Here is a 16,445-nt window from a genome sequence, read left to right on the forward strand (position 1 = left end):
CTAGATGGCAGGATGACCAAAACATGTTAAATATGTTAAAGTATAAATTAAATACAAAATAAATATACATGTCCAAACGGTTATTTTGCTGTACGAAAAGAATCGGACTCTGAAATATTGTACAATTAGCCTGTGAAGGAAATAAAAAATGCAGGCAGGCGAAAATATAGGGATTGGGAATTCAATGTAATAGTTCTTAGTCATCTCCAGAGTTCTTTCGCTGGGTGTAGCTGGTTCAGTTCATTACTGCTCCATTGGAACTGATTTGGTTCATCTCATTGCTGAAGATGGCCATCAGAACTGATCATCATATAGTATTGTTGTTGAAATATATAATGATCTCCTGGTCCTGCTTGTTTCACTCAGCATCAGTTTGTATAAGTCTCTCCAGGCCTTTCTGAAATCATCCTGTTAGACCAAATTGTTTTTCAACGAGAATTCTCATCCCATCTCTAATCAAAGATCATTTAACCTTGGTTTAAACTCTTCTAGAAAGGTCTCATTATTAAGAAATTTCTCCACCTTGAATTAAACTTTTTTAGGAGGGTGGGATAGGTGTTTGGGATTAAATGCTTTGTCCAATGTCAAATCACTAGTATTGGTAAGTGTCTGAGGCTGGATTTGAACTCAGGTCCTCCTGACTCAAGGGCTTGGGCTCTATCTTTGATTCAAACTTAATTTGCCTTTCTACAACTCTTGCCTCCTACCTCAGTTTTTTGGAGCCAACTAGGATAGACCTAGTTTCTCTTCTCTTTCAAATGCTTAAAAAATGCTATCATGCTTCCCCTTAGTCTTCTCCAGGCTAAGCCCTTTCACCCCATCTTCCATTCTCATATGACACAGTCTCCAGTTATCTTTCCATCTTTTCTTTCTCTTTTGGGTATGCTCCAAAGTGCCATTATGTTAAAAAATGGCAATCTCCTAATGCATTGTTAGTGGAGTTGTGAACTGATCCAGCCATTCTGGAGAGCAATTTTTGGAACTATGCCCAAAGGACTAGCAAACAGTGCATACTCTTTGATCTAGCAATGCCATTACTAGGTCTGTATCCCAAAGGGATAATAAATGAGGGAAAATGTCTCACATGTGCAAAAATGTTTGTGGCAGCCCTTTTTGCAGTGGTAAAGAACTAGTCTGAGTGGATGCCCATCAGTTGGAGAATGTCAATAAATTGTGGTATATGAATGTTATGGAAAAATTATTGTTCTGTAAAAAATGATCAGCAGTATGATTTCAGAAAGGCCTGGAGAGACTTAAATGAACTGATGCTGAGTGAAATGAGTGGAACCAACATAACATTGTACACAATAACAACAAGATAATGTGATGATCAGCCGTGATAGATTTAGCTCTTCTCAGCAATGCAGTGATCCAAGATTGTTCCAATAGGTTTGGGATGGAAAACGCAGTCTGCATCCAGAGAGAGAACTATGGAGACTGAATGTGTATTGAAGCTTAGTATTTTCACCATTTTTGTTTGTTTACTTGTTTTTTCTCTTGTGTTTTTTTCCCATTTTGGTCTGATTTTTCTTGGATAACATGAAGAAATATTAAAATATGTTTAAGAGAATTGCACATATTTAACCCATATCAGATTGCTTACTGTCTTGGAGAGGGGGAGCATAAGGGAGGGAGGGAGAAAAATCTGGAACACAAAATCTTACAAAAATGAATGTTGAAAACTAACTTTACGTGTATTTGGAAAATAAATTATTATTGGAAAAAAAAGGTCAGTCTCTGCTCTCAAGGAGCTCACAATATAATGGACATTTTAATGTATCATTCAGAACTAAACACAGCACTTTAGATGCAGGTGGCCTGACTAAAGAAAAATATCCTGTCTCATGTTATAGTGTACTCTACCTCTCACGTACAGCCTGAAGCAGAATTAGCTTTTCTGGCTGTTATATCAAATAATTGGCTCATTTTAAATTTACAATCCATTTAAACCTACAGACTCTTTAATTTTTTGTGGAAATTATTATTTATTGATTCTTCCCCACTCTATTCCAAGGAAGTTGGCTTTTGGAATTCAAAAGTAGAACTTGTCATTTCTATGGACACAGGAAGGATCTAATTTTCTCAGTTCAGGGAATTCCTTCCACTAATCAAGATCAGATGGCAGATCAGACCTTGAGGCATAAAGAAGATATATGACTTGCTTAGGATCACCAAAAATAGTAAAATGGCAGAAGTATCATTTGAACTGAAGTTTTTCTCACACTAAAAAGCAGCACATTATCTCCTATTCCAGGTCAAAGTGTTTGTTTCACTTTATCCCTATTAAATTTCATCTTATTTGATTTAGTTCACACTCCTGCTATACAGTGTGTTTATCTACCTTCCCCAGATTCCATTTATCAGGAATTTTTTTTGAGACAACCTGGGTTAAGTGACTTACTTTGGATAACAAAACTAATAAGTGTCTGAGCCCAAATTTAAACTCAGATCCTCCTGACTCTATGGCTGTTGGTCTACGTACTGTGCCACCCAGTTGCCCCCGTCATCAAATTTAGTAAAAATGTTGAGCTGGAGGTGGAGAGGAAGGAAAAATCCCTTTCTCCCAATCTCATCAATTATTGATTCTCTACCCCTTCATCAGACAAATGCTTGGGGTGTCTTCTACTAGAGGAATTAAGATTGAATCAGATTGAATTCTCAAAAATCTTCCTCTTCCAGTTCTCTGTCTAGAAGGGGCGTGTGGGAAAGGTAGAGAAAGATGAGGGTGGAGAAGGATGGGAAGGCTTTTGTCTAAATCTAGGTCTCCCAGGAAAGGATCCTTCAGATAAATCAATACAGCATTAGGACTCAAATTTGAGTTGGTTGCACAGAAGCTGCCTGCTGTCTGCTACCTTCCCCTGCAAATACACAATATCCTCCTATTTCCTGGAAGTGATGAGGGAGACCTGGATCCCGGGAGAAGTGGTAGGGATGATTGTTACATAATGCTTACAAATGGAGAAGAGTTACTTTTTTTCTCCCCTCCCCAGATGTCTGCATCTGGAAGGGGGGAAGGGGGAAATAGACCTAGGTTCTAGCCCATCCTCCTGAGATACAGAAGTTTCTGTTGGAGTCACTGAACCTTAGAGAATGTCAGAGCTGGAAGGGAACTTGGAGGGTCATTGGTCCAAGAGTTCTTAACCTGGGATCTGTGATCTTACACACACACACACACACACACACACACACACACACACACACTGTATTTAAGTATAATTTATTTCCCTTGTATTCTATGTACTTTATCATATATATTTTAAAAACATTCTGAGAAGTCCAGAGGCTTTACCACACTATCGATAGGGTCTTTCACACACACACACACACACACACACACACACACCCATCCCTATTTAATGCAATCCATTCATTTTACAGAAAGAAAAACTGAGGCCCAGAGAAGTTAAATGATTTAACTAGAATCCATATTTCCTGAATTTTTTTTTCAAATTCACACTCTATTACACTTTCTTGGCTTACAATTCCATATAAAATTCCTTCAATCACCTAGAGTCTTCTGGGGGGAATAAAGGGAAGTGACCTTTGACTTCTCTCCCCCAGAGAAACAAAAATTTAAGCTCTATCCAGGAAAGGACTGATAGAAGGTATGTTCCATGAGAGACAGAATATGACCCAAGCCCTTCAGAGACTCCTATTTGGGAGATGGTAGGGCAACAATATGTGAACACAGGTTTCTGGGAAGGTCACTGAGAGTGTGTGTGACTCGATGTGCAAGAATATATACATATAATTTTGTGTGTGCAAGAAGTCCATGTGTTAACATAGGGTGCCTGAGCAATGTGTGATAGCTTGACTATGGAAAAATTTATAGTTAGAACAACTTGCATTTATAATTCAATACTACTCCTTAAAACCACTTTGAGGTTAAGTGTAAACAATCCTTTTTTTCTCCCCACACTAGAGGAAATTGAGTCTCTGAGAGCTTAAAGGATTTCATAAGCTAACAAGCATCAGATCCTAGTCTCAAGCTCATATTTTCTGATTGCACGTTTTTGTCTTGATGGTAGGCTGGGATGGCTAACTGTAATCATAGAGTCATAAAATTTAGAGCTGGAAGGGATCCTAGAGATTACCTAATCCAGCCCTTTATTTTTACAGATAAGTAAACTGAGACCCAGAGAAGGGCAGTGATTTATTTGCCCAGATAAAGAGTAAGTAATGGAACCAGGATTTGAGCTTTAGAACTATGCTTTAGAATAATGTGCTTCCTTTCTGTAAACAAATGCATGTATTTGTGCATTTGAGTGTGCATTTCCTCAAGGCAGTCACCCCATTCTATACATCCTTCACTGAATTCCCTGTCTGATGGGGAGAAGGCAGAGAGTAGATATAGGGGATCCCAGGACTGGTCCCCTGATGATACTTTCTCCAATCTTCCTAAATTGTTACAGAATGGACACTAAGGATGGAGTGGCTGCAGAATATCGGTTTTTCTAGCAACACCTCCACCTAACTCACAGCCTCATCTTCTGAGTACAGCCTCCCACTTGGCATTGCAAAGGGAAGAGGGGGATGACCCTCCTTCATTCCCATCCAGATATTGTTGGGGAACACCTGAGGAAAACAATGTTCTGATTGTCTTCTCCCTTCAAGGTGGCAATCCAGGCACTTCCTCTTTCTGCACACCGCTTCCCCCACCCCCATTTACTTCCTTAGTAGAAGATAAACTTTTATGCCTCTCCTCTCATTCTCCTTCCTGCCATCTTACTCATCTCCCTTTGATTACCTGGGGACCAGCTGCATTCTACAACTGGATTTCCATTCTAGGGAAAGTGGCCTAGAAAGATTTCAGTATAATTCTATTTTGTTGAATTTATTAGAAGTCTGTTTACTTTTGATTGTCTCTCCTTGAGGAAGAGAGCTAAGACCACCTCCAGTGTGCTTCTTTCCTCAACGCCTCACGACCCATGAGCTCCGGAAAGAAGAAAGCTTCTACCAAGATCCCCTCCTTTCCATAGTGCTTAGGGATGTAAGAATACCAATTACCCCTCCCCCATCCCTCATGTATGAATAGGGATGCCCATCTCCAAAGACTCCCACTATGTTTCTGGAGAAGGTGGGGGTGGGTCGATGGACAGGCTTTGGGCTAAAGACTCCCCCTCTCCTTTCTACAGAAACTCCACCCCCTAAACTCTTGTATGATGAGGACTTTGAGGCTAAATCCTTCCAGAACTCCTTCTATTCCAAGGAGTGTTTCAGGACCATAGAAGGAGGAAACCTGGGGATCTTAAGAAGATTCACTTTCCGAATCTCAGTTGTTTGACAAAAAAGAGGGTTGGACTAAATGACTTTTAAGGTCCCTTCTACCTCTTCGTGGTGGTCGTGACGGTGGCGGTGGTGAAGTGGCCCAGCATTTGAAGTGAAACCGCTCAGTTATCGGATTTTGCATACAAAACGTAGATAGCGTAACGGAGGCCAAAAAAAGCAGAGGGGGAAAAAAAACTTAGTCTATCCTATAGACCCGATCTTATCGATATATTTAAAAGTATCCAGATTCAGACAAACGCAGTGCTTACTTCAAGGGCTCCCACACAAACGCCCTGCTGGGCACATTCCCATACTTTCACACCAAGTCAGTTCCTAGGGACACACACATTTACACGAAACACACGCAGAGATTCAGATTCACACACTGTCCCCCCACCTCCCCCCCCAGCTCTGCGAGATTTCCACGTGTGTGTAGATCTGTGAAATGGGGAAGGGGTGGGTGGTGAAAGGGGCGGGGGTAGAGAGAGACTGAGCTGACGTCACGGCTCCAGACCACCCAATCAGCTCCCGGGTCGGAGCCCCAGCTCTGGTATTGGGGGAGCCAAGGGGCAGTTCTCTATAACGCGGTCCTCCGGAGCTGACCGGGAAGAAAGGAGCCTAGCAGAAGGTGCCGCCACCGGGAGCCGAGGACCGGGGGTGCGGGGGAGCCTGGGAACTTCCCCGCCTTACTCTCCAGTCGCTTTGTTTCCCCAGCCTCTGTGCTTCTGGCATCTCTAGGGGGGCTCCAACCCGGGCTGGGGTGAAGGCGGCTAGAGGAAGGTTTCCTTCTTCCCCCTTCCGGGGCGTTGCATCATGCCCCACTCCCCTGACCGGGTGGCTGTCTACGCCAGGACTGGCGGAGGACCCAGGAGTCCGGTGACCCGGCCGAACGCGTGAGCAGGCGAAAGAAAGGGCTAGAAGACGAGTCTCCGAGATTGCTGGGGAGTCAGCGGAGGACGCCCCAAAGAAGAGATCTCCCGTCGAGGGGGGGGCAATGTTCCCCTTTTCTGCGGGGCCTTTGGGAAGTGTGGGTACCAGACCAGTCAGAAGAGGACCCTTCCTGTGGGTGACCTTCCAAGCCTCCCCATGGAGACCCTACTTCCCACATCGCGGCCAGCCGTCCAGGCCGTCCCCCGGGCATCTCCGTGCTCCCCCACACCCCGGAAACCACGCCGGGGCCCCCAAGAATTCTCTCCTCTTTGCCTGCGCGCCCTTGCCTTCTGCGCCCTCGCCAAGCTGCGGGCCCCCCAACTGGGCCTCGTCCGCGGGCTGGAGGGAGTGACCGGGGACAGTGGTTTGGGGGAGCTGGGGCCGCGGGCATCAGTTCTCGTGGGCCCTCTTTGCGGGAGCAGCCGGGCCCAGGAAAGCCTTAAGTGGCTGCCGGCTAAGCCCGGAACGTCGGCTGGCTATTCTAGCGATTCGGATTCGACCCGAGCAGGCGACTTCTCAGACGGCGAGGACTTGGGCGCCCGGATGCCGAGTTGCAGCAGCGAGGAAGAGGAAGATCGCGGACGGCCGAGTATTTGCTTTCTCAGGGCCGCTCCAGCCAGCCCTGCAGCTCTTTCCCCGCTTCGGGAGTCCCAGCCTTCTCCTGCCCAGCCTACCCCTAGCTCGGTCCCGCAGCTCTATCCCTCGTCCGTCCCCAGCGCCATTCTGCCCCGGGCGTCCGGTCCTCAGTCGCTGCTTCCTCCTCCTCAGCTGCCTTCGGATCCCCAGATTGGCCAGCGGGAGCTGGAAGCCCCGAGAGTGGAGTCCCAGCAGTTGCCTCATAGTCACAAAGACGAGGTCAGAGCTGCCTCTCCTGAGGGCATTTCGCCCTCCGTGCCCTCTGAGACCTCAGACCCTAGCAACGGGACTGCTGCGACCGGGGGAGCTCCGGACCCCTCGGGCGATCCGCGGAGGGAACATTTCGATCGCTTGATTCGCCAGTCCAAACTGTGGTGTTATGCGAAAGGCTTCGTGCTGGACGGGCCGAGTTTGCGAAGAGTTTCGGACCGTCCATCCTCGTCCCCGACGAAAGCCCAGGCCAGGGGGCCGGTAAAAAAGCGCCGGCGGCCCGTGGCTCCCCCGCGCAGCGCCCAAGTTCGCCGCCCTCAAGCGTCGCTCCCCACCAAAAGCTCCTTCAGCCTCCTAGCCAGCTTCCCCTGTCCTCCGGCTCTGGTGGTGGGGGAAGACGGGGACCTGAGGCCCGCATCCTCGCTAAAGCTTTGTGGCTCCTCCCGACCGCCTCCAGCCCACCCGCTGTGGAGATGGCAGATAGGAGGACCCGCCATCCCGGAACCTCCCGGCCTCAAATTCTGGGGGCGCACCCTGGAGAGGCTCTGAACAGGGAGGCGGTCCCCACATTCTTTCCTGAAAGCTGGGAAACTGCAAGGGTTTGCCCATCTGGAGAGGGTGGGCAGAGAGCCCTCTATGACACGCTTCTCCTCCCTGCCCTTCGCTAGGGATCTCCAAGTGTGGCAGGGAGCCTGGCGGAGTCAAGGTGAAGTACTCAGCTATCTGCCCTGCCCCACCTCTGCAGCACCCCACCCTGGGGGAGAGGAAAAGAAGCCCGAACAGGCGCGAAGAGCTTAGCTCCCACTCTGACGCTTCTTTCTGGCTTGTAAGGGGGTGGGGTGCAGGGGACCGCCTCGGGAAGCCAGCTCGGGGTTATTTAAAGGAGAGACCCCGGGGGTGAAGAGGACACTTCTGTTCCAGCAAGAGAACAGAATGGACTGGGGCTGGAGAGGCAATCTGAGGGTAGAGGAGATGGAAGGGGGATTGATCCCCTAACCATTCGCCTCCCATTAGGGGACTCCTGGCTCTTTAATTGCCGGCATCCTTTCCCCTCCCTCTCCTTCCCAGGTTTTTTCTCTTCCTCCAACCTCCGTTGGACAAAAGTAGCAAAACTCTGTAACAGCCCGTTTGGGGAATTGGGAGGCCTACACCTTTTTATCTCCTCCCCCAACCCTCAGCCCAGCAATACTGGTGACCCCAACCAGAGAGACCCCTTTTCTTTCCAGCAACCACTCCCTGCCCCCTCCCACATCTGTTTTTTGTTTTTTCCCATCATCACTGTTTTCCTCTTCCTTTGGGAGATTTCTCAAAGTAGGAGGGGGGGAGGTTGCTTGGGATGCAAGATCTTCCTCTCTCTTCTCCCCCTCTTCAATCCTGGAGTGTGTGTGGAGAGGAGGGTGTCAAAGGGAATTGGAAAGGACTGGAAAAACAAACTAGGTGGAGCTAGGCTCTGCTTCTGAAGGGGAGGGGGAAAGCCCCATTCCCTTCCCAATCTGCAGACTTTGAGGAGGGGGTGAGAGGCTGTCTCAGGGAAAGCAATGGATGGATGAAGAAATCAATAAAATCTAGACCAAACTAATTGCCGTTAGAGCTTCCTATGCACAAGTTTCAATTCTTGTGAGAGGTGGGGAAGGGTTGAGATGTAAAAACTGTCCTGGGCCTGTTGGAAGTGATGAAGATCCTTGAAGGTGGGTCTGGCCAACCTGGAATTGGAGTTGGGGGTGGGAGTGCTCTTGAAGCAGCTCTTGAAGGAGAAAATGGGAGAGACCTTTGCTGGGCAAATTGGGAATAAGTGGTTGATTGTTTCCAAATGCTTGGAATAGTGAAGTTGGAGGATGAAGGGAGATCTCATTAAAGCAAACAGAAAAGACCCCTTTGCCTTCTTCCTCAGCCTAGTAGTCAGGGAAGGGCACTTGGGGGTATTTAGCTGGTTGTCAGAGATCTCTTGATGGATCAGAGGAGGGAGGAGCCCAGGGATTAGGTTTGGGGTCAGAGGCTTTATTTACACAGAAAAGGGAAAGTGGAGAGATAAGCAGACCTGTTCAGATATTACCTCCTCCCCCCACACATATGGGGCCACCAATCTCCCTGAATTCTACTAGCTAGGGGATGGGGAGAAGAAAATGGGGTTTTAGAGGCAAGGAAGAACCTACCAAAATCATTGAGAGTTACTTGTGTCCACCTTGGTTCAATTTGGGATTTTAGCATGGCAGAGAAACCTACACCACAGTTCCAAAATTCTGGGTCTTCAGTTTTGGACCGAGTTCACTGACCTTGCTCCTGCTCCAAAGAGCAAATTTAGGGACACCATAGCTTCCCCCCCCCAAAGAAAAGATTGCAAATTGGATTCTTTGGTGGCAGTGGGGCAGTTGAAAATAGTTTCACCCATTTTTCCAGTAGAAAAATCCCCCCCGCCCCTACTTACTTACAGGTGGGAAAAAGGAGAATTGGAGAACTACCTTGGATCACAAAAGTTTTTTGTTTTTTGTTTTTTAATCTGTGGTTCTTTTTTCCTCTTTTTCTTTTTTGTTGTTGGGAGTGGGCAAAGGGGTAGTTCTCCCTTCAACATCTGGCCCTATGAACCCTAGTGACCTCCTCCTAACCAGCTGTGTTTTGAGGGAGGAGAGATGGGGTGGGGGAGAGAGAAAAGAGAAACAGCCAACTGCTGATTTTCTTTTGGAAGGCCACCTATGGGGGGGGGGGGGAAGGAAGGTTGGTGACAAAGAGGGAAAAGGAATGAAGGAAAAATGGGGAAAAGTGATTGACAAGAATGGGAGTGGGGGGAAGAGGTAAGTTGGTAGAGACAAAAGCAGGGAGAATTGGGAACTAAAGGTGAAGAAATGCTATTAAGAGAAGTTCTGTTAAAAAAAGAAAAGGGGAGAAGGAGAGAGAAGGTGAAGAGGGGTGGGTGGTAGAGGGGGTGGGGGGGCTAACCTTCTTTCACTTGGTAATGTGGCCTGTGTCACAAAGCTCTCTCAGCCCACCAAAAGAAACAGGAGATGGGGGATGGGGATGGGGGAAGGGTGGATTAAAGAAAGAAATACTCATTTCAAACCCTCATTCCTCAGAGGAGCTGGGAGTCAGTTCCATTAATTGGGCTACCGGGCTCTCTAGAGGAAAAAGGTGGGTAAAAAAAAGAGGGGAGAGAACTCTATGTGAGTTTAAATACAGTATAACAAATACCTTTCAATCTGCTTGGAAAGAATCACTACATGCATTTATGGGGCTTTAGGAAACAGGAAAGGTGTATGTGTGTGTGTGTGTGTGTGTGTGTGTGTATGCTTTGGGGAGGGATGTGGAAGAAAGATGGAACCATTTCAAACAGTGGAGCCACCAATTCTAACAGCCAAGTGATGGAGTGGAGAACATCAGATACTTTTCTGTTAGGATATGGGCTTAAGGCCTTGGATGAGACAGTTCCTTTTTTCCCCCTAAAAGTTGAGTTCCAACAGTAGGGCCACCCCAAACACTCACCAATATAATGGCTTAGCAAGAAAAGACTTATAACTATGTGAAACAATTCCACACCACAGGAGGTATTCCGAGCTTCCCAGCAAGTTCTTTATGTGTGTCTCTATCTGGTTCTTAATGGCACAGTACCTCTGTTGGCATGTGTAATAAATGAAGCAGTGTTACTACGAATGAATACTTGTGCTACCTTTGGGTGTTGGTCTGACTTTGTCTCTTTTCATTTCTCTGTTTTCTATGTATCATGAATTAGTACTTTATGACTCTTTCTCTCTTTTTCTTAGTCAGCTAAGTGGTGAAATGGCTAGAGTGCTGGTCTTGGACTCTGGAAGACCTGAGTTCAAATCTTATTAGCTGTATGACCCTCTGCAAGTTACTTCAGCTCAGCTTTTTTATCTGTAAAAAGGGGATGATAACAATAATAATAATAGCAATAATAACACCCATTTTCCAGGCTTGTTTTGTAGATCATGTGAGATGACATCCGTAAAGCTCCTGGCACATAGTGTCATACAAATGTTAATTATGATCAGCAAGATGAGTTCAAATTTGGCCTCAGGTCCTTATTAGCTTTGTGACCTTGAACAAGTCAACTTAATTTCTGTTTTGTCTCAGTTTCCTCGACTATGAAATGAGGAGCATAATAGCATCTACCTCCCAGGGTTCTGGTGAGGATCAAATGAGATAAGATTTGTAAAGTGCTCAGCACAGCTCCTGGTCCATAATCGGCACTGAATAAATGCATATCCCCTTTCCTTTGTCTCCTTCAGTGTGCCTTTCTCTATCTGCCTGTTTCTTGATTTCTGTGCCTGCTATAGAAAGCTCTTATTAAATGCTTTCTCTGTGCATTTCTTTCTCTGTCTCTTCTCACTTTCACATTAATTTGTACAAATGAGTCTCTATGATTCTTCTTGGGTTATTTATTCAACAAATATTTCTTTCTTCACATTTTCTTTTGTATTCGGGGGCTTTTCCATAGTGGGCAGGGAGCTATTTTATCAGTCCAGGTAACCTTGCTACACCTTGGGGATGACGAGCTGTTCTTTCTCTCCTTCTTAGTTAAAAACAAAACAAAACAAAAAACCCCAGCCCGCCCTGCTTCTCTTCTCTTTCATTCCCACCCTGATATCCCTCGCTGAATATCCAGAGATCTCTCCAGTCAGAGCAGATCCAACACCTGGCTTCCCTTCCCTTCCCCCTCCTCCTGTTCCCTTCTTCTCTTTAATCCCCCCTCCCCTGGGACCACTCCCTCTATCTCCTTCCCCCACCTCAGTGCCTGAGTCTCCCTTGTCTTTTTCACTTATTTCACAATTAAATCCCAGACAAGATCTCTAGCGGAAATGTACAAAGTCTTATTATGACGGTGGATAAAACTGGATTGTGCCTTATCTTTATTTAAAACATAATGCGCGATATAGTTTGCTGTGAGACTGAGAATTCGGCTTATAGTTCTGGTATAATCCCACGGCTGTCCACTAGATGGCAGATTTTCGCTAGAGCCAGAACCAGAGCCAGATTGCTTGAGAGATGCTGATTCTGGCTGGGACAACGTTTAGCGGGGCAATATTTACAATAGTGAATGTTCACTATTCACAAGGCAACTTGCTCCTCACCTTCCAGGAATCTGCCATCGAATCGCGGACTTGCGACACAAAGTGGGTACTTGAGTTACCTCTCCTTCACAGGAGCTCCAGAATCCCCAGGTATAGAAGGGGCATGTAGACCCCCTCCCGCCTCCGCCATCCTCCCTCCGGGCTGGGTACCGATGTAGCACGGAAGCACATCAGTGATTTAAAGTAGACCTTTATATGTGGGCAGCCTGCAAGGAACAGCGCAGTTTGCTGAGGCTGTGTCCGAATCAGAGGCCGGAGGCTGAATTCCAGGATTTCTTGAGGTTTCTTCCACCTGTAAGGTTCGCAGCTAGGGTCCAGATGAATGCTGAAGGTCCAGTGTGTTGGATCAGAGACTAAAGTAGAAATCATCTGCTTAGGAGTGGATGGTTGGCACATAGGCCGCTCGGTTTCCCTTACTCTCCTAATCTGTTGAAATTCTCTCTCTGTCTGCTCCTCCTCTTGTTTATGGTTTCCCCTTCTTTCTGCAATAAGTCTCCCCTTGCCTCTGTTCCTCTCTCTTTATCTCTCTGGCCTCCGGTTTCTCAACTCTTGATTCCAGTCTCTTTCTTCTATCTATTTAAATTTTTCCTTTTATTTATTATCCACTCAATCCCCTTTTTCTTCTGTCTCTCAGTTTCTCTTTCACCTCTCTTCTTTTCCCCCTTTTCTTTCCCTTTCCCTTCTTCTCTCCCTTCTCTCTTCCCCTCTCTATTTCCCCCCAGTCTCTCCTTTGTTGACCTTCATTCTTCTTTCATTCATCAGTTACTCTTTGTATCTTAACCTTAATCTTCCTTCTCTCTGGTTCCAAATCTCCTTTCCCTTTTTTTCTTCAGCCTTCTTTTCCATTCTGTTTTTTTTCTTTCTTTTCCCCCTTCAGTATCTTCTCTCCATATTTCAGTTTTCTCTCCTCTCTATTTATTGTTCTTCTTTCTGGCCCTCAGTCTCTCTTCTTTCTCTGGCTCAATCTTTTTCTTTCTTCTCCCACTCAGTCTTTCTTTGTATTTGTCCCTTAAGATTCCCTCTTTTTGGCCCCTAATCCTCCTTTTCCTCTGTCCTTTAATCAGCTCTCCTCTGTTCCATTACTTTCTCTGTCCTTCAGTCTTTCTTCTTTCTATCATAAATTTTCCCTTCTCTTCTGTTCCTTACTCTTCTCTTCTCTCTAGCTCTTAATTTCTCCCCTCCCTCTGTCCTAGACTCTTTCCTCACTTTCTCCTTTTATCTGTTCTTCAGTTTTTGCTCTCAGTCTCTCTTTCCTTCTGTCCTTTGATTTCCCTCTTGATTTTTATCCTGTCCTTTTTCATTTCTCCTTCTCCTCAATCACTCTCTTCTCACTAGACCCGTTTCTTCCCTCCTCCCCTCAGTTTTCCTTCTTTGTCTCCCAGTCTCTATTTTTGTCTCTCAATTCTTTTACCCTTCATTTGCTCTGTTCTTCTGTTCCTCAGTTTTCTTTCTTTCTCTGTTCAAGTCTTTCTTCTCTCATGTTCTCAACCCCAGTCCTCTCTCTGGCCCTCAGTCCTTTTCCCAATTTTGTCATGCAATTTATCCTTTCTTTGGTTTCTCAATCTTTTCACTCTCTGAACTGTAATCTCTTTTCCTTATAGCTTCTGTTTTTTCCTGTTTCTCTGTCTCTTTCTTTATCTTTTCTCTATCCCAATCTCTTTCCTCTCTCTTTCCCTTTTTTTAACCTCTGTTCCTTAGTCTTCCCTTTCACTGTCCTTGTTACTCCCTTTCCCTCTGTCCTTTAGTTTTCCATCATTTCTGCTTGTTTCTTAGTCTATCTTTTAAAAGATCTGTTCCTCATTCTCATTTCTTTGTCTTTCTATTATCTCCTCTTGCCTCTATCCCTCTCTTCATTCTTAATTTCCTGGTTTATTTCTTATCTCTGTCCCCATCTCTTCTCTCCTTCAGTTTCACCTTCTCTGTTTCCCCTTCTTCCTTGGTTTTGCCCTCTCTCTGACTTTTTATACACTGCTCTGCCTTCTTTCCTTTTTCTTAGTTTGTGCCTTAATTTCTTTCTCTGTGCAAAAGGGATGGCATACTGGAAGAGGGATGGATGCTTTACAGCTGGAGGAGCTCAGAGGCTTGGCGTGTTTCTCCTCCTAGTCAGTAGTCAGCAACAGGCATAATAAAGCATTACCGAAATGAGTTGTCATGGAAACAGGAGTGAAAACCTCCTCCTCCTCCCCAGTCTCCCACTCTATGAGATAAAGTGGAAATCTTTGGGGAGATAGTCCCCTTGTAATTCCATAAGGGAATATAAGGAGTAGGAAGGAGGATGAAACTCTGAGATTGCACTGGGATTTGGGGATATTCCTTGTTTTCATTATCGAAGGCTCTCTATCCTCAGAGTCCTGAGAAGTGCAGGGCCCCAGTCTTGAGGGAGGAGGACAAGCATTTTTTGGTATTCAAATGTGTTTCAGTGTTTTGGGGGGTGGGGAGGAGATCCAGTAGGGAGGTTTAAGAGAGTGAGGTGCCTCCGCAGAGGAATTGTGTGTCTGTATACATGTCTCAGTTTGTAAACTGTTGTGCATGTGTATTTGCAGATGGATTTGTCTCAGGGAACAACTAATTGGGTGTGTGTCTGTGTGTGTGTCCGTGTGTGTGTGTGTGTGTGTGTGTGTGTGTGTTTACATGTGTCCCTTTTGCATTAAGGTGAAATCTAGTCCAGCACCAGAGGGTCTGGGGGAGGTGAGCATCCCAATAATTCTTCAGCATTGACAAGAAAGGGAGAGATCTGAAGAAGAGTACCCGGACTCTTCCAGAAGCCTTTGCTGTTGACCAGAGCACCTGAGGGGTTTCTCCAACAATGGAATAGAGAAGGGAACCCTCACCAATGGACTGGTTAAATTGGGGAGGAGAGAAAGCTGAGTTTGGGTAGCAGGCAGTGAGAGGGATGTTCCTCCCACCCCCACTAGAGGGCAGCTAGTCGTTAGGGACAGCTACTTCCCATCCCCACCCCTAGAGAAAAGGCAGCCACTTTTTGAGGGACTCCCTTGCTGTGGCCTGCTCAGAATAGACAGAGCCTGATGACCAGCTCGGAAAGTCCATTGGCTTTGGTTAATGAATAAAGTGCTGACTTAGAGTCTCGAGAACAGCATTTAACTCCTGCTTCAGACCTTACTTCTGTGGCTGGGCAATCACTCAATGTCTTTTAGCTTCACTTGCCTCTTCAGTAAAATTGAGGCGATAATAGCACTTACATGACAGGACTGTGAGACTCAAATGAGACAATTTTTGCAAAGTGCTTTGCAAATCCTAAGCACTATATAACAACAATGATAACTAGCATTTATATAAGCAGTTTCAGATTTGAAAAAATGTTTTACAACTATCTCATATGATCTTCATGACAACCATGGGGAGATAATTGCTGTTTTTATCCCTCCTTTACAGATGGAGAAACTGAGGCAAAGAGGGTTAAGTGATTTGCCCAGGGTAACACAGCTAATCAATGTCTGAGGTGGGATTTGAGCTTCAGTCTTTTTTTTTTTTTTAACTTTTAATTAATTTATTTTTTGAATTTGAGTTTTTAAAGAAATGTATTTATTTTTTTTATAATAATAGCTTATTACTTTTCTAGATACGTGAAAAGATAGCTTTCAACATTCACCCTTGCAAAACCTTGTGTTCTAATTTTTTCCCCTCTTCCTACCAACCCCCTCTTCTAGACAGTAAATTTTCCAATATAGGTTAAATATATGCATTTCTTCTAAACATATTCCCATTATTTGTCATGCTGTGGAAGAAAAATCAGATCAAAAGGGGAAAATGAAAAAAGAGAAAAATCAAGCAAACAAACAACAACAATAACAAAAAAGGTAATCACTATGCTTTGATCCACATTCAGTCTCCATGGTTCTCTCTCTAAATGTTGATGGCACTTTCCAACCCAAGTCCATTGGAATTGCCTTGAATCAATTGTTGTTGATTGAGAAAGAGGGACAGCTTTTGTCATTGAAAAGAGCAAGTCCACCACAGTTGGTCTACTGTGTACAATATTCTCTTAGTTCTACTCATTTCTCTCAGTATCAGTTCATGTAAGTCTTTCCAGTCTCTCTGAAACCAATCTGCTCATCATTTCTTTTTTTTTTTTTTTTAAGTGGTGAGTTTCAAAAAATTATAGCTTTTTATTTACAAGTTACATGCATGGGTAATTTTTCAGCATTGACAATTGCAAAACCCTTTGTTCCAATTTTCCCCCTCCTTTCCCCCACTCCCTCCCCCAGATGGCAGGTTGACCAATACATGTTAAATATGTTAAAGTATAAGTTATATAAAGTATAAGTATAATATAATATAAGTATACATATCCAAACTGTT

The 16,445-nt window shown here is 45.1% G+C and overlaps 1 protein-coding gene across 1 annotated transcript; it reads left to right on the forward strand.

Annotated features, from left to right (window-relative positions):
* The first annotated feature begins 5,339 nt into the window (after positions 1–5,339).
* On the forward strand, positions 5,340–8,632 carry EPOP (elongin BC and polycomb repressive complex 2 associated protein). The gene has a single exon (XM_051992206.1). It carries the CDS (start codon positions 6,355–6,357, stop codon positions 7,591–7,593), a length of 1,239 nt encoding a protein of 412 aa, XP_051848166.1. The 5' UTR covers positions 5,340–6,354; the 3' UTR covers positions 7,594–8,632.
* Positions 8,633–16,445: the final 7,813 nt, after the last annotated feature.

This window comes from Antechinus flavipes, chromosome 4 (assembly GCF_016432865.1).
Source record: "Antechinus flavipes isolate AdamAnt ecotype Samford, QLD, Australia chromosome 4, AdamAnt_v2, whole genome shotgun sequence".
Taxonomy (NCBI): Eukaryota; Metazoa; Chordata; class Mammalia; order Dasyuromorphia; family Dasyuridae; genus Antechinus; species Antechinus flavipes.